Source organism: Elaeis guineensis, chromosome 1 (genome assembly GCF_000442705.2).
Source record: "Elaeis guineensis isolate ETL-2024a chromosome 1, EG11, whole genome shotgun sequence".
Classification (NCBI taxonomy): Eukaryota; Viridiplantae; Streptophyta; class Magnoliopsida; order Arecales; family Arecaceae; genus Elaeis; species Elaeis guineensis.
Genome location: NC_025993.2, coordinates 156,005,352 through 156,026,484, shown reverse-complemented (window position 1 = coordinate 156,026,484; position 21,133 = coordinate 156,005,352). Strand labels below are relative to the sequence as shown.

The following is a 21,133-nucleotide window of genomic DNA, read 5'->3' as shown; positions in this document are numbered from 1 at the left end:
CGAAGAGTAGGAGTCCTACCGTCAGACTGATCCACAACGAGCGGCGCCATCCAATTCACTTTTTCCTGATAGATATGTATGGCATAGAATTTTTTTATTTTTACGTTTTGAATTTGTCACTCATTCTGTTATCTTTTATATCTATCCAAAAAAAAAATCCTTAAACGCGGCAAAGATAGTATTGAGATTTGAGAATGGCATTTACGTTAATAGAAAGAATACCAAGCCCTTTGTCGCAGCGGGCGAGCCTAAATTTTAACCCAAGTAAACCGAGACGATGGTTAAAATCCAACCCCAGCAAAGCGGAAACAGTTCACCTTCGTGTTTATCCTCCTCTCTCTTTCTTGCCAACTGACGTTTCTCATCTTAAATACAAGAAAGAAGGAACGAAGGAATTCGAACCCAAGCCCAAAAGACGATTTTCCAACAAGATAGAGAGCTCTGTATCTTCTCCGATTCCTCCAGAGAAGCTTCTCTTCTCCCTCCTCTGTTCTCAGCCTGCGGTGATCGCCGCGTTCTCAGGTACGTGCTCTTCGAACGAGGCTCTACCGCTTCTCTTCAACCCCTGTGATGGATTCCATGGCTTCTTTTTGCTGTTTTTGCCCTCCATTTCCTCATAGATTCATAAAGATGCCGTCTTTTCCCGATTGTATGTTGGGTGGTGTCCGATTTGCTTCCCTGTGTGCAGAGGCTTTTCTGGAAAGCCAATCGATTATGGAAATCTGTGGGGTGATATAGTAGATATCAAGTCACTGCGGTGATTTCGTTAGTTTTTCTATTTCTGGGATGATTTGAAGCTTTTTTCTTCATTTTTTCCCCTCATTTTCCTGGTATTATATCGGACGAATTCGTCGAACTTTTTTGGAAAAGACGATGATTTTCAGTTTCTATTTCTGGAAAATGTGGGCATTTTTATCTCTCTATATATAGGAGAAGGAGGGTTGATCCGAAGATGGAAAAAAGGGTTTCTACGGCGTTTTCAGTACAACTCCAATCGGAAAAGATAGATTACCTATGTTTCGTAAGATCGTTATTTTTATTGTTCTTTCTTGAAGTAAATTTCCTGTGATTCCTAATTTCAGCAAGGATTTTTTTTTTTCGTTCCTACATAACTGCCTGCAAAGATGATGTCAATGTAAGTCCTCTATATCAGATAAAAGAGAGAAAAATAAGCTTAAAACACGGCCTTTTGCATTTTCCTCCCCAGTTTCTACGTGGTGTCTGTGAGAAATCTTTGGCTTTTGGTCATGGATATTGGCTGTTTTTGGGGCCCATGACTTTTAGGATTGTACAGGTATGTGCTGTGTTGACCCTATAGGTGTTTGGTTTCGTAGCTGAACTTGAAGGTTCAAAGTTTGCTGTAGCAGTGAACGCGTGTGCTTTGCTGTCACTGATGGCTTCTATGTGTGTTCCTTGAGTTAGAGAGGAGGTAATATGACGGAAGATTATAGCTTAATTGATCTAGAAGGGGGCGCTAACAGTACATATGAGAGAAGGGTCTAGTATGTGGCTATGAGTTTGTCAAGAGTGGAGGGGCCTAGGGATTCTTGTGACTCGTGAAATCATACAAGAGGAAGAAGAAGGGGCGGATTGGGTTTGGGAAGAGGGTGGGTTGGTGGTAGGTTTGTAGTCGGTCTTGAGATCAGTAGTAGTTACTTTATCCAAACAGGTCATGTGTATGGTTGCAGGATCTCCTGCATCTGCCTTTTTCTTAGTCAGTCATTAATTACCCATGCCCATATATAATATAGATATTGCCTCTTAGAAGAAAGTGATGATCGATCACCTCATCTTCACATGTTGGCTGGTAGTTCTTCATTCAGAGCTTATGCCAATTAAAAGATGCCTTTTGTTCAATATATGATGGAGATGTAAGCTGTAGGTTCCTGTGCTTTTATGAAATGATTTGGATGCCGTATATATTTAAATGTTCTAAGATAACAATTAAAAAAAGAAAATCAAATATGGAATTTTGTCCTAGAATAATGCTTTGGGCTGCCCGTTTTGTGCATACATAGTTCACTTTGCCATGTGACATAAGGTGATTAGTGTAATGTGTGGAAATTCCTGCGTTACATGGGGTTGATTGAATGCTGAGTTGCCAAGCAGACATGTTTATAGGTCGGGTTGAGCCAGATTGTGAGTAGGTGACTCAATTTAGTTAGACCCGAGCTTGGCTTGGCCCTGCCCTCATGCCTATTTCCAGGCCCAAGCCCGGCCCTCACTTAGGCTTTGGGCTTTGAGCTTTGAGCTAAGCCTTAGGCTGAGTGAACCCTTTTTTTTTTTCCTTCATTTTTTTAGATAAAAAGATACTTAGGTATACTTAAAAAAAATGCTAAGAAAAGTGTTTTAAAATTCTAAATATAAATTTAGCATTTTCTGTGATATTGTTTTGTGAATTCATGTGTGGAGCAAGCGATCTCAAAGAATATTTAATAGTAAAGATGAGCCCTTATATCCAAAATCAACGGTTTGAGGGCTCAATATCGAATACAAAAAGGAACAGGTGATAAAAATGTCGTACCTGCATTGCATTTGATTATGTTCTACAAAATTGCACTTCATGGAATTTTGGTACAGTGCTAGCAAAGGTACTTTCGTGTTCATGTGTATTGATGTGCTGTATATGCATGCTTTAGGGCAGGGTCGGATAAGACGGATCAAGTTTAGAAGACTTCAGCATCTTCTTGTAATCTTTGAATGTCCCAATAAAGATCTGACCTCTTGTGATATATCCACAGTTTGCCTGCACTTCCTGATTTTAGATGTTCATCATGCCTTATTTAGAACCAGATAAATAACAATAGAACAGACGTAACTTTGTAATAGAAAATTGCATGTTGATATAAACCAAATTGCCATGGTAGTGGATGTACCACTAGCATCCCATGGAGTAGGACAAGACCCTGGATGAGTGCCTCAACAATGTCCAAGTCCAACAACACGATCACACACTTCCATATGCTTGATTCCAGTGAGGTGATCCACCTCGTATTACATAAACCCACTTGTTCCATCAACAGAAAACCAACATGAATTAATAGATATCAATCAGAACCTAATCATCCAACCAAATAAGATCACGTTACCAGGATAAAAGAACACAATAATACAACCAAATCAACCCTAATAGATCCACACATAATCTGGGAATACCTGAGGCATGAACTGAAGGGATAGGGGCAGCTCCTTGGTCGCTCAGAGAGGAGGATAAGACAAAGAAGAGGAGAGGGGGTCAGTTGACATTGATGGTGATGTAGAGCTGGCTGAAGACCGTCAAGTGACTTGTCTGGGCTGGGTGGTGGGAGCAGCAACTGCACTGCCATTGGCCTGGGAGGAGATGGGGGTCCACTCATATTGACGATGGTGTAGAGGAGATGGTGGGAATGGTTGCTGATATTGCCCGTCCACTGTAAATTGCATTTGTTAAAAAGCAAGAAGTTTCTGATTGCTGATATTTGTCCCCCAAATCAGGATGCCAACTATTTTTTCTCTTAGATTTTACGGGTCTAATGTTGACATTTAGTGCCAACATTTACCTAGTTGGCAGCATTTTACAAGGGCAGCAGCACCTGATTTTTATGTAACCTGTTTCCTATCCATGCATTCCTATATTTAGCATACATTACTTCATAAAAGCAATTAACTTGGCTGGAGAGCTCTTTGCAGCGATTCTTTTGATTAGATCATATCAGAGTAATGGGTGGCTGCAATGTGCCAATAATTTTTCACTGCTCTATTCAATTATCTGCTAACATTTTTGTTTCTCTGTATTTTACTACTATAGAGATCTTCAATGCCTGCTAATTCAATTGATTTTGATAATGGAGATTGGATGGTTTTAGAGTTGATCAACAATTAGTGTTGCATAGACAGGGCTGATATGGGACTGTGTTGCATCATGTTTAATAGCCTTTTAATTTTGAATCCCAATTTAGTTTATGCCATGTAGTTTTAACTTTTAATCCCAATTTAAATTTCCCATGCATCTAAACTACCATCTTGAACTAGAATTCAACTATAGGAATGAACTGGTGCAACTTGGCTATATTATCTTCAACTTGAATTTCAGCCTTACATATATCACTATATTAAAGTTTTTTTAAAAAAAAGAATTCAAGGTAAAATTTAGATAAACAGCCTATTCCCTCCCCCCCCCAAAATAAGTAAATGAATAAAAAGAAAAGAAAGAAAGCAAGTGAGACAGTCGTGGCTCTGAATACCTCAACTTTTTTCTGAGAAAGGTTAAACCAGGTTATTTACAACAGTGGGATGTGTTTTGGGTCCAGAATGCCTATTTTGCCCTCAGCATTCCACTCAGAACCCAGGAGCTCCATTATCATCCATTTCAGGTACATATTGGGGTGCATTCGGTATTTTCCATTTAAGGATATAACCAAACAGACACTGATAGCAATGTGTATTCTTTACAATTTATAGCACAGTCTTGGCCTATGCTTGTGGGGCTTTCTTCTCTTGAATACATCATGAAATCTTGGATGCAGAGTGGTGTGGCATAGTTAAATATTTGATGATGTATAGGTTTTTTGTACAATTTGTTCTCTACATATGAAAGCCCCAATCATTTTTTTTTGCAGTCTTCACATCCTGTGTGATTGAACCTTATTTAGCTATTGATATGATTGGTTCACAGCAATTACATAAATATCAGTAAATGCATGTACTGCATATGAACTGATTGCCATTTAAACATCCTTTGACATACATGCTATGACATTGATGTGGATGCTATAAGTTGACCCTATACTAGACTCTATCTTATGTCATGCTGGTGTAATTCTTGGATACTCTTTAAGCTTAGAGGTTAGCTTTTTCAAATTTTTAATTGCAAAAACAAAAACTTAATTATTAGTTTTCTTATATATCTGTTATTTCTGCTTTCAGAGGTGAAGAAATTCACGAATTGGGAGGCAACTGGTTTAAATTTTTTCTGCATATATGAGCTTCAGGACTTGACATCCAAGTCTGTTTTTTGAATAGGAATCTTACTTCTACAGCTTGTTATTGAGAACCTTAAACTATTGGGCAATGATGGTGTCAAAATCATGTGCAAACCTTTTTGATATGGGATCTAATGGTGCTTTTGACTTCAATCAGGCTGTTAGGTCACTTCCTAGAGTGATGACTTCTCCTGGTATTATTACGGATATAGATGGGGTTATGAGCAGTGATGAGGATTCTGATACTTCGACTTCTTTGTTCTGTGATCGGAAAATCATAGTAGCAAATTTCCTTCCACTTCATACTTCAAAGGATCAAACCAATGGAACATGGTGCTTCACATGGGATGAGGACTCACTTCTGCTGCAGCTAAAAGATGGCTTTTCTTCTGATACTGAAGTTCTCTACATAGGTAGTTTAAAGGTTGACGTAGATGTTAGTGAGCAAGAAGAGGTCGCTCAAAAGCTCCTTGAGGATTACAGGTGCATACCCACTTTCCTCTCTCCAGATCTCCAAAAGAAGTTCTATCATGGCTTCTGTAAACAGCAACTATGGCCTCTTTTCCATTACATGCTTCCCATCTGCCTTGACAAGGGTGACCTTTTCGACCGTTCTCTTTTTCAGGCTTATGTTTCTGCCAATAAAATATTTGCAGACAAGGTTGTAGAGGTTATCAACTCAGAAGAGGACTATGTATGGGTTCATGACTATCACCTTATGCTGCTCCCCACTTTCTTAAGGAGACGACTGAACCAAGTGAGGCTTGGTTTCTTTCTCCACAGCCCATTTCCCTCCTCAGAGATCTATAGGACACTGCCAGTTAGAGATGAAATCCTCCGGGCATTGCTTAATGCTGATCTTATTGGTTTTCAGACATTTGATTATGCTCGGCATTTCCTTTCTTGCTGTAGCAGGATGTTGGGCCTGAACTACGAATCTAAGCGTGGTTATATTGGATTGGAATACTTTGGCCGTACAGTTAACATCAAGATTCTCTCAGTGGGAGTTCACATAGGCCGGATTCAATCGGTGTTAAATTTTCCTGAAACAGTTACTAAGGTTCAAGAGATCGAGCAGAAATTCAAGGGGAAGAAATTGTTATTAGGTGTAGATGACATGGATATCTTTAAAGGCATCAGTCTGAAATTGCTTGGATTGGAGCTTTTACTGGAGAGGTATCCCAAACTAAGAGGAGAGGTAGTCCTTGTACAAATTGTCAATCCTGCAAGAAGCATGGGAAAAGATGTGAACGAAGCAAGAGAGGAAGCAATATCTATAGCTAAAAGGATCAACCTTTCCTATGGTGCTCTTGGTTACGATCCGGTGCTCCTTATTGACAACCCTATTCCTTTTTATGAAAAAATTGCCTTCTATGTGGCAGCAGAATGTTGCATTGTAAATGCTGTTAGAGATGGCATGAACTTAGTCCCATATGAGTACATTGTCTGCAGACAGGGAACTGAGGAGATGGATAAACGTAGGGGTGTTGGTTTGGAGTTAACTCGCACAAGCACACTTATTGTCTCCGAGTTCGTAGGTTGCTCTCCATCTCTTAGTGGGGCTTTCAGGGTCAACCCTTGGAGCATTGACGATGTGGCTGATGCTTTATATCAAGCAACTGACTTGTCAGTATCTGAGAAGCAACTGCGTCATGAAAAACATTACCGCTATGTCAGCTCCCATCATGTTGCTTATTGGGCCCGCAGCTTTGACCAAGATCTGGAGAGAGCATGTAAAGATCACTACAACCGAAGGTGCTGTGCCATTGGATTTGGCTTAGGTTTCAGAGTTGTTGCCCTTTCTCCTAGTTTTAGAAAGTTGTCCTTTAATCACATTATTTCCTCATACAAGAAAACCCATAGGAGGGCAATATTTTTGGATTATGATGGTACCCTTATTCCTGAAGCATCTATCAATAAAACTCCAAGTGCAGATATTGTATCCATCCTGAACAACTTGTGCAGTGATCCAAAAAATACTGTGTTTATTGTCAGTGGAAGAGGACGGACTTCTCTTGGTGAATGGTTTGCACCCTGTGATGCCCTTGGTATTGCTGCTGAACATGGCTATTTCATTAGGTATGTCAAGTAAACTTCTTATTTTGTCTGGCTGACCTTTTTATGATACCATCTGAGCTGCTATTGTTTATTTTTTTTCCTTCTATAGATGGACAAAAGCCACTGATTGGGAATCTAGTTCAAGTGTTGTCGACTCTGACTGGAAGAAGATTGCAGAACCTGTTATGAGATTATATACTGAGACAACAGATGGCTCCTATATAGAACCAAAGGAGAGCGCATTGGTATGGCATCATCAGTATGCAGATCCTGACTTTGGTTCTTGCCAAGCCAAGGAACTGTTGGACCATCTTGAGAGTGTTCTAGCAAATGAGCCAGTGGTTGTTAGGAGAGGTCAGCACATCGTGGAAGTTAAACCTCCGGTATATATTTTCTGCTTTGGAACCTTTTTCCATGTTTTTTGTTTCCTGATCTTGTCTATTGCTGTTTCCTGCTGGTAAGAATTAAGAGAAATGATTACATGCAGGGAATTAGTAAAGGGCTGGTTGTGGAGAAGCTTATCAGAACGTTGGTCAATAGTGGGAAGCCACCAGATCTTGTGATGTGTATTGGGGATGATCGATCTGATGAGGACATGTTTGAAAGCATCAATAGTACATCTTCAAGTAATCTATTTCCTGCAGTTCCAGAAGTGTTTGCATGCACGGTTGGACAAAAGCCGAGCAAGGCCAAGTATTATCTCGAAGATAGTGGTGAAGTGATAAGATTACTGCAAGGCATTGCTGCTGTTTCAAGGCCAAAAAATAAGATAACCCACAATCAAGTTTCCTTTGAAGGGCCGCACGAAGTGGATGATTAAGCCTATTCCTCCTTTAGTTACTGGTGACAGCCTGTACATTCTGATGGTCTACATCTTCTGAAATCCATATATCTTAGCATATTCTAATGTTTGGAGTTCATCTTTGGGATCCTGACTTTGATAAAGCCTTTTCTGTCATCACATTCATAGGCAGTACGCATTTGAACAGCAGGGCTAATGACTGACTTGGATATGATTGAAGGTGCCGACATTGAAGGCAGTTTTGAAAGTGCAAGGAATGTTTGAGGTATTCTTTTGCGACATTTCTAGAAGTCCGAGATGCAGGAGACACCATTATTTTGTATAGGAACTGGCACATATAACCAATTAGCCAAACGTTAGTGAATACAGTTTTCTAACTTCAGAGCTTTTGTTCACTTGCTTGAATCTGTTTTTTCGGACGCAATGTGTATATATATATATACATATTTATAAAAAATTCTCATTTGTGTTTTCATTCTCGTGGTCAACCTTCTTAATCCGAAGATCTAAAAATCCTACGGCATTTTGGACTGTTAAGAATGGATGATGCTCGTGTTATCATATTGCGAGGTGGTGCAGATTGTTGGGGGCATGATTACCTGTGGCCCTAGCATCTCCTGAGGTAGTAGTGGATTTGTTATGAAAAAATGGTGCAGATTAACTTTTAAGGGCACACTCGACCTCAACAAAAATGGTGCGTACAAGCCGAACATGTAGTGCAACAGAATTTCTTTCTTCGGTGGAGTTGGGTATTGGAGGTGTGATCCTGTTTGCTGGATGTAAAATGAATGGCCTCGCACTGATGTTGGGCTGTTAGTCTCCAGTGTAATCTTAAATGAGGTTTGAAAGATATATGACTTCCACCTGGCCCTTGAGCAGGTCATTCTTCGTGTTCTTTATGGCATCAGTCCTTGGATCTTCTTTGCCAGGCTGTGAATGGGTCCTTCATTATGGACGAATACGGGATGTTGCTTTGTCTCCGTGCTTCTTGATGTTTGTATACCTTTGGTTTTACCGGCCAACATCATTGGATTTTTCATGCCATTACTTGCTTTCTGTGGAAAATTTTGTTTTTGTAGGGTTAATGCTCCAGCACAAATGCTGGTTTGGGCACTGCTATTTGTTCTTGCAGCTCGGCATGCTGGGTCTTTCTCCATCTCTGTTCTTGCTGCTCGTCATGGCTAGGACGACAGTGCCGGCGGTCAACCTCAATGTTCTGTGGGGTCTGCTTGGCAATATGACTCGGCGTGCACCGCCCTCTCTACCGTAATGCCAGGGGTAATGCCTTGTGGACCATTGGGCCTGGTTGGCCAATGGTAAACCTTGTGCTTGCTTCCACTGGCTTGACGTAGCATAGAGGACTTCTAGCTCCCTAGCATCATTTGGGTCTCTTATTGGTTCCCTCTTTAATTTGTTCTCTTGTCTCTATTCAGTGGGCGATGGGCATTGAAACCATTTCGTATGGAAGGCTGATCAAGGGTATGGCGAGCTAATGTATTCAGCGGTCGATCTTATTTCTTCACTGTTTTTGGTTCCGGTTGGTTGAGATCTGGGAGATTTTCTTTCGTCACAGCAAACAGCATCTTATATCCTAATCGCTCAAGGCCAAAAAAAAAAATAAAAAAAAAAATAAATAATTTATTTGATAATAATCACTTTTACTAAAAAGAATAATATTTTTAGTAGAGTCTAGAAAATCCACTTCTGGACTTCTTCTTTTAAGAAATAATATCAATCATTGGATCATATCTCGCATCAATCATAAAGCATTTCAATTTTTTTTTTTTCATTTGTTTGTACGGATTCATAGTAGCTAACTGACTATATTGCGTGGTCCAATGGTGCATATATTGCGTGGTCCAATGGTACATATGGTGAAAAATGATGAATTATTTTTTTCGTACCAAAAATACAACCCAAAACCCACACCTCAAGGATCTAGCGGAAGCAGCTGCTTGAGGGCCTACCAAAAATTACTGGGAGTGTTGCATTTGGTCCTACGATTTTTCTTTTTTTTCTTTAAAAAAAACAACAAAAAAAAGGAATACCATGCAACGTCACCATCATTTCACTAAAACGACTTATCCCAAGTATATTGAACTGAAAATTCTTTTCTATCAATTTGAGATCTTGTATTATTTTCAGCCAGCATGCACATGTGCACTACGAAGCCAGAAAGATAATCTGAATTACAGAAAGTGGATATGGATTGGGATTCTGATCTAATTACAACACCCATAACCAAGCCTAGTTGAAGCTACTAAAAGGGCTTGTCAATCTAAATCCAATCTGTCTATTCAAAAACTAAATGCAACATCTATATTCAATAGGTAACATGATTTGGCATATATAACTCGTTTAGTAAGCAAATGACATTGGGTTGGGTCTATGATAGCTTGTCGACCTCTTTTGAGTAAGTCCATTGATTCATAAATCAAAGTATGTAAAACACATTTTAAATTGATCAATGTATTCAATAGACTTTCTTTGAAAAAGTAGATCAGGTATGATATCATAAATTTGATACAATTTTCAAACAAATCAAATCAAGTTAGATGGATCAGAACTCCAAGCTTGAACTTGATTTATTTAGGACTGACTTAGTTGCTAGAAGATCTTATCAATTGGTAAAATTCTAAGCGTCTCTATGATTTTTTTTAGCGCAAGGGAGGGGAGGAGACCCGCAAACAAAAGAAAAAGATTACCATCCCCTTGAGCCATCACAAAGTAATTTACATATAAAATCTTCTAGCATTCAAACAATCTCTTAATGAATATATTTAGCAATTCAACTTATATACCACACAAATTTGAATATGTCAAATTTGGAGCTGCTTATTTCCAATTGTTACGTGTTGGATTGGCGGATTAGATAATGGATTACCACCCGTGACTTCGTTGACATCATACTTGGATTAGAATCATCCAGATAATCCCAAGATCTGCAACTCTTCTTTGCGAAATGTCCTGATGGTTGTCTTTTCCGTCACCAAAGGTGGCGATGTCCATGTCCATATGGTGAGTTGGTCCATTCAACATAGCCGCTTGTCACTTGCGTATGCCCGACACAATCAATGCAAAAGAGATCTCAAACTATCCAAAAAAAGGTGTGCCTGTCAATCTCAAGGACCCCTCCTATCATTCCAAGAATCTTATGATTAAGTTCAAGATTGATTGAATAATTTACTGATACTCAAGGAGAAGTTCGGTCCAGCTTCCATCCCTTTCAATTCTCCTGTATTTGAAAGACTGAAATTAACAGTTTGTTAGAAAAGGGTCCACCAATTCCCAGCACACAGGTTAGCAAAGTTTGATCGGCCCAATTCAACTCAATTTGAGATATTTTCGGTACAAATTAGCACTAATCCCAGCGAAGTATAGCCATCATATACTGTGCTTAGCACTGCCTCGGCCATGTCCCTTTGCCTACCAACTGTACCAAGTAGAGTTTCTAGATGTTTGTGAAAGGGGGGGCGAAAAAAAAAGGAAATCTATTCGTGGCATCCAAAGTTAGCTTGCAGAAAAGAGAGAGAGAGAGAGAGAGAGAGAGAGAGAGAGAGACAGCAGTGGTTTTCATTTTGTCGCAATGCGATAAAGATGAAAAAGAAAGATTCACAATAGAAGCATGGCACAGAGTTCAGCAGTGGAGGAGAAAATAAATAATTAATAATGATACGGATCTAGTGAAGCCCAGAAGAAATCCACAAGCAATATGGTATGAATATTATGTGAATCCAGTTCTATCGCAGTCGAAAGCCAGTTTTTGCCCCTGCGAGAACTTGTCCGGGCACCGGGTGAGTCAGCCTGCCGCGATCCAATCGCCAAGGAACTGCCACGGCGGTAACCAGTTGCCCGACATCACCCGGCACGCGCTGCTGCTGGACCGCTCAACAGCCGTACCGAGGCCTGGCCGGGCTGCTAAACGATATGTACCAGTTACTGCCGTTGCTACCTTCTACAGTGCATCCATCATTCTAGGCTTGTTACATTTAATCAAAATCCAAATGTTACCAAGCCAATCGTCCATACTCCCAAAAATGTAATGTACTGTACTGGAAGCAACATCTCGTTCTACAGTGTATGCCGCTTTTGATCAACCTAAATCTAGTTAGATGTGATCATGCAAAAGCTAAGTTGGTATGGCAACAAGTTTGGTTGCATCCTCTAGGCTTTTTTTTTTTTTTTTTTTTTTTTTTGAAGAATCTAAGGGCTATGGTAAATGTCAGATTGCCCTCGCAATAAACAAAAGACTAAGCATCATTTCATGTTCCTCTAAAACTAGAAGCATCATTTCAGATAAATGAAGAAATCTCACATTATTTTTATTTTCATGAAAACAATTCACCCTTTTTGTTTTAAAGAACGTGTTTTAGGTTTCATTGGACCGTTTTTTGGTTGGTCACATGGATTTATTATACGTGCATCCATCATCAATACTAGAGGCCTGACACGTTAGACTCTAGCTTTGGAGTCTACCTTGTGCTGGACTTCCACCGCACCAGCGCACTCGCGGAGAGGCCTCGTGCCGGACTTCTGGCTTCTGGTTTGGTGATAAAAGGCTGCAGATGTTGCCGGACCCCATTGCTTTCCCTTCATACATAAAATAAAATAGATATACGTACCGTCTATTGATTTGAGGATACGACCATAATATTTCTATAAAAGTTAAAGTAGATTATTTTTATAAATCACCTTTTTTACAAAAACAAAAATGTTTGTTTTCCTACAAAATTCCCAAAATCTAAGATGCATTAGGTCTGTTCAGAAGCAACTAGCATTCTCTTGTATTTTAAAAAATTGATGGAGACCACATCTAGAAAACTGAAAAAACAAGGTTGTTTTTTACTTCAAAGCAAGGCTTGAAATAATAGCTATTCACAATTAATAAAGATAGCAATTGTTAGTTAATCATGCAATGTTCAGTTGTGTAAAAATATCCTTTTAAAAATCCAAATCTCTCTACTAGTTAGAGAAATTAATCTTTATTCAATCACAAACTGTATTCTCATGGTTGTTTTATTTTTAATTATCTAGATACAAAAAAACATAAAGGCAAATAGCAGTCATTATAATCATCATAATAGTCGGTAATGATTTGAATAAAAGACCATTATAAGTTTCCAACAGTATTTATTGTGCAATTAAACCCTAACACAATCATTGCTAATTGGTTGAATCCAGTGCACATGCTAAGAACGGTGCACATGATCATCCATGAGCTCATGCCGTTGTGCAAGTCCTTGGCAAGCCATCAGAAACCGAGATCCAACCTCCCACGGCACCAGAGAGGCGGCAGCAGCAGCATCAGCATCGTCCCATCCCACCTCGGGCCACCCACCGCCGAGCACGCCACCCGAGGCTCATCCTCCCTGGCCCTCCATCTCATCAGCTTTTGAGACCATCTCTTCCGTGGGCCTCTCTGCTGGGCCCTGGACCACTCATCTCCACAGTGCCTGCCACTCAAACTATTTACGACGACCAAGCTCAATTCCCGCACAACCAACCAAATGTGTAGCTGTATTTAACCCAATTATTATAACAATCATAATAATGAAGTTTGTTTAACAATAGATGTCTCTAACAAAGACAAATCCAGAGCATGGTTAGAGTTTATTAAAGGCAATATATATACATAAATCACTAACTTGAGAGTTAAATAGTCATAATAACTGTCCGCTAGGCTAGAGGTTAAGAGGAATGACACACACAGTATAAGAGCATCCAGTCCTAGTGGAAGGAATAGAGTAGGCAGAAGAAAAGCAGCTGGAGGCAGGGTTCCCTCCATTTTCCCACATCAAAACAAAAATCACATGCAATTATAGAAAGAGGAAGAAAGAGAGAGAGAGAAGGTTGTGGAGGAATATATCCGAAGGAGCCCACAGGAAAATAAAGGATGGTGGATGTTACTGGTGAGGGAGAGAAAGAACCATGAGCGGGAAGCCAAAAAGTAATAGAGCCCCTATCTTGAGACTTGTGATCGAATGGTGGATAAAATAAATAAATAAATAAAAGTAAAGAGAAATTTCCAGCCTTTCACTAGCACTAGCTGCTTAGACTGCCAACTCAAGTAGCCAAGGTTCCCAAGTTTAGCAATGGAGTCTTAAAAGCTTAAACTTCAATAAGACATAATTAAACTAAATTACCCCCGATCACGTGATGAATCTCCCTTTCTTTTTTTTTTTTTTCCTTCCTCCCCTCTCCTCACACTATACCAACGCTCCCCCTCTTCTCGTCTGTACCTGAATCCAAAAAATTAGAGAGAGAGAGAGAGAGACGAGCGAAGGGAGGGCAGTGTGAGCCACACTCTCCCACTTTGCTTTTCCTTGCAAGTTCCATAAACTAAAAAGAAAAAAGAAATTAAAAAGGGAGCAAAAGATGAGAGATTTGATGGGGTTGTTCTTCTTCTTGCTTTCCATCATCTAAGCCCTATAGAGGACTCACTCAGATGGCGTGTACCTTCTAGTCTCTCTGTCTCTCTCCTCTTCTTTGATTCCTCTTTTTCGGAGTCTTTAGTCCTTCAGAGAGGAGGAGGAGGACGAAATGGAGGAGGAGAAGAAAGGCATTGCCGCGCTCCTTCTCTTGATGGTTTTTCTCAGTGGGTTTTGCTCTGTTTCTGCTGCTTCTCCAGCTAGTGAGTATCCCTTTCTTGCTCTGTTTCTTTTCCCTGTTTTCGCTTCGTTCTTGGCCGCATCTTTCGCTCAATGTCTTTGTTTGCTTCTTATGTAGTGGTGGTGAGTGGGGTTTTCTCCAATGCGGCGTCTGCTCTCTTGAAGCGGCTGTGGTCGCTGAAATCCACCACAAAGCCTGGTATATGTCTTTGATTTCTTGGATTTTTCGGGGTTTTGGTTTCTTTTATTGCAATGTGATGATGAGGTTTGATTTGATCGGATTTTTTAGCGATTTCTGGTCGTTCGATGATGAAATTCGAGAGCGGGTACACCGTGGAGACGGTGTTCGACGGGAGCAAGCTCGGGATCGAGCCTTACTCTGTGGAGGTGACTCAGAGTGGGGAGCTTCTGGTTCTGGATTCTGTGAACAGTAATATCTACAGGATTTCGCTGCCATTGTCCAGATGTGAGTGGGGCTTAAATCGTCTTGAATCCTATGCTAATCAGCGTACTTTTTGTGGTGGTGTTTGTAATTTGATGAATTTTGTAAGGAATGCAATCTTTGGAGCTTAATCTGGTGATGTTGATGGTTGGTGAGCTTTGGAGTCAACCTTACGTCATTCTGTCTTATAGTGGGATGTCATATGTTTTTGAGGAAACCCAATTGGATTTGGCTGAGATTTTCTTTTTTAAATGGTTTTTTCCGTTTGTTTTAAGATTTCGATTGTAAATTTGTAATTCCAATTTCATGCACAACATGACCTAATAATTGTTTCGATCCCACTTTTGTTTTAATTCTAGTTACGTTTGTTCTTAGAAATTCAAAAATTTTGTAGATAATTGCATTTTCTTTGTTCATCTTTTTAAATGATCTATCTTTTCATCTGCTCAATGGTCGAGATTTTAAGTATATCAACCGTTGCTTATGAAATTTTAAGTATCTCATCTATTGTTTATGTTCTCTTTTTTAATTAAAAGAAAATTCTTTCACAGAACTTCTAGTAATTTTTCTTATGTGTCCATCTACTGCAGCTGATATCGTGGATTTGCCCTTTCTGTTAAGCACTCTATTGTATTTAACTCTTTTGACTGTTTCAGTACTCAAATTGGAAGGCATCTAATGATACATAGTGTTGCAAAAAACATTGTCTACCTGCTGAGCTATGGGATGGTACCTTTGTCAAATTAAACATCTTCAAATAAATGTTATAAAACTTTGACCAGAAATAATGTTATTGTGTTAAAGTTTTATGCTGGAAAAAAAATCCCTTTGAACTCCATATTCCTGTCCGACTCCAATTTTCGTCTGAAGTTTCTGAATTTTTCGTTTTCTTGTCTACAAGCTTCCTTATTGATCATTTGACCCTATTAATTTCCTCTATAATAATTTGGAGAACTGCAGACAGCAGACCTAAGCTTGTTGCAGGTTCACCAGAAGGACATGCGGGTCTTGTTGATGGAAAACCACGGGAAGCAAAGATGAACCATCCAAAGGGATTTACGGTGGATGATAGAGGGAATATATATGTTGCGGACACCATGAACATGGCAATCAGGAAAATTAGTGATACAGGTATGTTGAAGAGGTCGAAATTTAAATTATGCGCCATTTGTGTTATTTTTAGTTTTTATAAGCTCTTTTTCCTCCCCGAAATCAGCTTGTATGTTTACTTATTAATTACTGATATCAGTAAATATGTTTCAATTGCTTCTTCTATCCTTTTTCAAGACAAAAAACACTCTAGTTGAAGATGTAGATAAGTAAACAGCTTTATCCATTGCTTTACCATTATAATGTCTGTTTCTGTGGGATATTCACCATTTATTAGGATAAGATAGTTGCACAGATACATCTCACTGCATGCTAAAACTAACAAGTACACTGATATAATGGAGATGGGACATGCATGCACGCACATATTACCAACAGGAAACCCCTTTTGAGAAAGTATATTATTTACTTGGTAGCAACTCTGCTGCCTGTCGAGTGGCTTGCTTTAGACTTATCAGGAATGCTGTTTTCAAGAAGATATTTTTAACATTCTTCAAGAAGAAGACACAGTCGAGATTAATAAAAATGTCTGGTGCAATACAGCATGTGTGTACACTGCTGTGCCTTAGCAGTACACTTGCTAGCATGGGATCAGCTGTGTGATAATGGCATGCAGCCATGCCAGTACATACCAAGTGCGCTGAGCAATGGTGAGGTATGATGTGGTTCACACCATGCCAATGCTGGGATGGCATGCATATGCATGCAATATGTCAATTCTTATGCTGAGAAAATGCAGCACTAAAGAATCAAGCTTTAGTAACCCTGTTTTCTCTTCATATGGCAGGGATAAAATTGAAAAGACACTCACCTGGAGGCCTCCTTTGCTACAAAAATAGAGGGTTATACAGGTGATTTATTAGAGAGCTTTTTTTTTTTCACTCAACTGATCATGAAGGGTCCAGAATAATCCAAATAAGATAACCTGATTGGATGCACCAAATAATAGTTGAACCTAAGAACCTTAATTGTTTCTAAATCAGGCTCTTTTGCGATCAGCCATGTCTTATGAATTTCCCCAAAAAGGTTGGGAAACTAATTTGCAAAACATCTAGCTTTGACCAATCAATTATGCACATAGGCCTAGTCTTATCTCATGATTCTTTGTTGTTGTGTCTCTTATTGTGGAGCTGCAAATCCTACTGATTTGTATTAGAGAATAAGATGGGTTTACTATGTCAGGTGTACAAGTAGATGCTGTCCTCAATACATTTCTAGGACAGCTAAGGTTCTAGTTTGATACATTCGTTTACAGGGAGTGGCTTTAAGTTTTGGATCAAATTCTGAAAAAATAAAGAGGGCAAATTAACTGACCAAAGTGCAACGGTGGTGACAATGTTTGCATTAGATGTGTGGTAAAAGGGGGAAATTCAAAGTTTGAATTAATGCATTAAAGAAACTTAGAAACAATGACTATTGAAGGAACAAGCTTAGAGTGATTCAGCCATATGCAAAATATTCCTATTATTTCGTGAAAGAGTATGGTGAATTTAGTTTATCATAGGCATGCAGCACTGAACTAAATCAGAGCACATATGGTTTACAATTACAATGTGATCATTGACAATGTATTTGTATTGAGTGGTTCTCTTAGTTATTAGTTTCAGAACAGAATAGATCTTTTATAAGAATTCTTGGATCATTGGACAGCCTTGCAAGAAGAGACATTCATAAGGTGGTCTTCTACAGAAGATGCAAAGGCCAAGCAGACAGAGCTTTTAGTCTTTTTTCATTAACACTGGTATTGGTATCTTTGTTATATATTACAGGTTTTGTATCTTTAAGGTGTTTACAGATGTTCCATTTCAAACTTGTCTTCTTTTCCTGTATTTTTGAAATTTACAGGATCTGGATATGTTTATTTTTACCAGTAAAAAAAATCATGAATATTTCTTTAAAGTTGATACTTTTGCAGGTTCAGTAGGTCTGATTTTAATTGTAAATATGACCAAGGCCTACATTTTGTATCTCATTATTGATTCCATTTGCAAGACTTTTTGAGTTTTCTGTAGGTCATATAAAAACCACAGAAAGCTTCATAATTGGAATGAAGCTTGCCTGTTTGCATTTTGCTGTAACTGATATTCATATGATCAAGTCCTGTTGAATGTATCATTGGATTTATCTTTAAGGCTCTCTGAGGTGCCTGTATTATTTACCTAGTCCTTTTTTCTCTCTGTCACTGTAATTCTGTCAATACATGGTACTATATTCTTACATTCACTTTTTTAAAACTGTTTTCTGAAAGGGAATATTACTTGGTGCACCAGTTTCTAGAAATCAAAAGATTATGGTCTAAGCATACAATCTGTTTTTGTTATTGTCAGGTGTTACTACCATTGCTGGGGGAAAGAGGAACAGAGGAGGGCATATGGATGGCCCAACTGAAAATGCGAGATTTTCTACTGATTTTGAAGTAGTTTATGTTGGTAGTAGCTGCTCTCTTCTGGTTATAGACAGGGGGAACCAGGCAATTCGGGAGATACAGCTCCATTTTGATGATTGTGCCTACCAATATGAAACTGGTTTTCCTCTAGGTAGGTCATAAGATAATATTATCAATTATTTTATTTTAGTTCTTCTTTCTTCAAAGTATAGAAAGTTCAGTGAGTCTGTTAGATGCCACAACCATGGGGCCTTGATATTTTGACCTCTAGCATACAGACTTCTGAGCCTTTTACTTATCATTTTGAAAAAAAGCTGGCTCTTTGAATTGTAGGTGTGAATTTTCTTTGCAGGAATTGCAGTGCTTCTTGCTGCTGGTTTTTTTGGGTACATGCTTGCGTTGCTTCAATATCGAGTAGGAGCTATTATCTCTTCCAAAGATGTGAGTACATGATCATGATTTGCCTTACGCTGACTGGTTGGTTATGCAAAACCAAGAGTCAATCAATGTAGTTACATTCTTTCTGGAAAGAAAACTACATAGTTATGTCAAGCTAAAGCTACCATCTTCCTTGCAGCAAGCATGCTTCATCTTGATAACATCCCTATTTTGATTAATGCAAAATCTACCTATTGAACCACATTACATAGTTTATCCATGTTACTGATGTTTGTTGATGAGCTTCAACTACAAACCTAATCACACAACTCTTCGGAATAAAAAGGAATTAGTAACATGCAACTGGTAGAAATTTTTATTTTAGGGCTTTTCTGGTGGTGTCCTTATTACTAGTTCATTTTTATTTGTGTTTGTTCCTGTTGTCTTTTTGCTGAAATTATCTATTATATACTTCCATGTTTCAAAAGATATCAACGTTTGAATCACCATATTGAAAATGAAATGTTGAATACTCGTGTAATTTACCATTGGTTTAACTGATAGAATAAAATCGAAGATAGCTTGGAGCCATCAATAGTTGCCTAAATCAAAGAATGTGATTCATTAAATGTCCTCCTGGGCAAGCTAGTTCTGAAAGTTCAACAAACTTGTGGCTTATTTTTGTCAAAATGTTCATTTCAGATTCTAGTGAGGTGGCAGATGGCTCATGCTGGTTCAATTAAGTAGGCTAAAGCACCTTACTTATCAGTGCTTATTATCTGTAATCTTTTTGCTATTCCTGCAACAGAGTTTGTCTGACTGAAAGTATGATTGTCTTCCAGGAACCTCAAACCCATATCAAGAAAGCAATGATGCCTCCATACCAGAAGCCTTTCAAACCATCAGTCAGGCCACCACTGATCCCACCTGAGGATGAACCAAAGAAGCGAGAAGATGAAGAAGAAGGCCTCTTCACCTCACTAGGAAGGCTTCTTTCTGGAGCCAGGTCATCTATAATGTCAATCTTTGGTGCCATGTTCTCGGGTTTCAGAAGAAAAAAAACAGCTAACCAATTTTACCAGCAGCAGTGGAGGTCAAACAGTTACCCAATGCAGGAGAGCTTTGTGATCCGAGATGAAGATGAGCCACCCCCACCAGTGGAGACAAGGACACCCACCCCACGTAAGACCTACGCCTTCATGTCAAAAGAACCAGAAAAAATCCACCATCTCCGCCAGGGAAGAGCTTATTTTAGTGGCTGGGATGGGGAGCCGCAACCACAGCAGCAAATGCAGCAGCAGCAACACCACCTAAAGCAGCACAGGCAATACTCTTTGGGCCCGCAGACTTACTATGAGCAGAGCTGTGAAACAACCAATGAGATTGTGTTTGGAGCTGTCCAGGAGTCAGATAGCAAGCGCAGGACGGTGGAGATTAAGGCTGTGAATTATGGGGAACCTATCTATGATCAGTTGGGCATGCGGTTCCGGAATAGTTACATGGGTTACAACAATAACTATTACATGAGTTAGATTTCTTTTCCTTTCTTCGTTACATGGTAAATCGTCTCTATCTGTATTATCAGTTGGCCTTGCCTATTGTATTTCATGTCTATAAAAATGCACAGGACTAGAATTCATGAAATGAATGGTAAAATGGAGGTCTGGAAGAGCTTCAGAGTTTTGTCAAGGGAACTTTAAGTCTTTAATATGATCTGTTTATATTCATTGGTAAATAGTTTCAACTCTTTCTGGTAATATTAAGCGAACTTTTTGGGTTGTGTCAATATAATTCCACATGAGCTGTCGGTATGTCGGTATCCAAGCAATCTCCCTCGTTAGACCTTGATGTACGTGACTTTGTGCACGGTGTTCTCGCTTTCCGTCCGGTACTCTTTGTTTAGGGTATTTGGGAGGCCAAGGTGCCCTCTAATGTTTTAGATGTGCATTGTAAGTATGGATTCAACTATCTCTACCGGCAGTTTGTAAGAGAGAGGAGATTTTTTTTAAATAATATTTTTTTAATAAAATATTTTGAAATTATGGTCAGTTGGAAAGTATTTTTCATTCTGTCATGTCACATGATTTCACGGCTATCTTGGTGATTGACATGATGCTATTAAAATCGTTGGTTGAATTTATGACTTCAATCAAATTCAAAATCATGGGTAGAATTTATGATTTTTTTTTTTTTTACCTGTGATAGGTGACGAGCATGGAGGGATGGGGCGGTGCTTTGAGTCGGAGGGACAGGGGAGCTGCGGGGGGGCGTGGGGGACTGTAGAGGAGCGGCAGGTGGGGATGGCGAGGGGTGTGGCGTGAAAGAGAGGCGAGCGGGAGGAGAAGCGCAGCATTGTGGGATTTTTTTTTTTTTTTGGCTAGGGTTGGT

The 21,133-nt window shown here is 39.2% G+C and overlaps 2 protein-coding genes across 4 annotated transcripts; both read left to right on the top strand.

Annotated features, from left to right (window-relative positions):
• Positions 1-330: 330 nt before the first annotated feature.
• LOC105039195 (probable alpha,alpha-trehalose-phosphate synthase [UDP-forming] 9) lies at positions 331-8,296 on the top strand. 3 transcript variants are annotated; one of them, XM_010915269.4, is made up of 4 exons: positions 331-522; positions 5,119-7,040; positions 7,129-7,402; positions 7,507-8,296. In XM_010915269.4, exons 2-4 carry the CDS (start codon positions 5,143-5,145, stop codon positions 7,837-7,839), a joined length of 2,505 nt encoding a protein of 834 aa, XP_010913571.1. In that variant the 5' UTR covers positions 331-522; positions 5,119-5,142; the 3' UTR covers positions 7,840-8,296. The 3 variants fall into 3 exon arrangements, with proteins under 3 accessions (XP_010913571.1, XP_010913569.1, XP_029118590.1); XM_010915267.4 differs by having other exon boundaries at positions 4,906-7,040; XM_029262757.2 differs by lacking the exon at positions 331-522 and adding an exon at positions 938-1,021.
• Positions 8,297-14,099: 5,803 nt separating this feature from the next.
• On the top strand, positions 14,100-20,434 carry LOC105039194 (uncharacterized). The gene is made up of 7 exons (XM_019847154.3): positions 14,100-14,452; positions 14,548-14,628; positions 14,719-14,895; positions 15,832-16,002; positions 18,309-18,518; positions 18,720-18,808; positions 19,588-20,434. Exons 1-7 carry the CDS (start codon positions 14,362-14,364, stop codon positions 20,275-20,277), a joined length of 1,509 nt encoding a protein of 502 aa, XP_019702713.2. The 5' UTR covers positions 14,100-14,361; the 3' UTR covers positions 20,278-20,434.
• Positions 20,435-21,133: the final 699 nt, after the last annotated feature.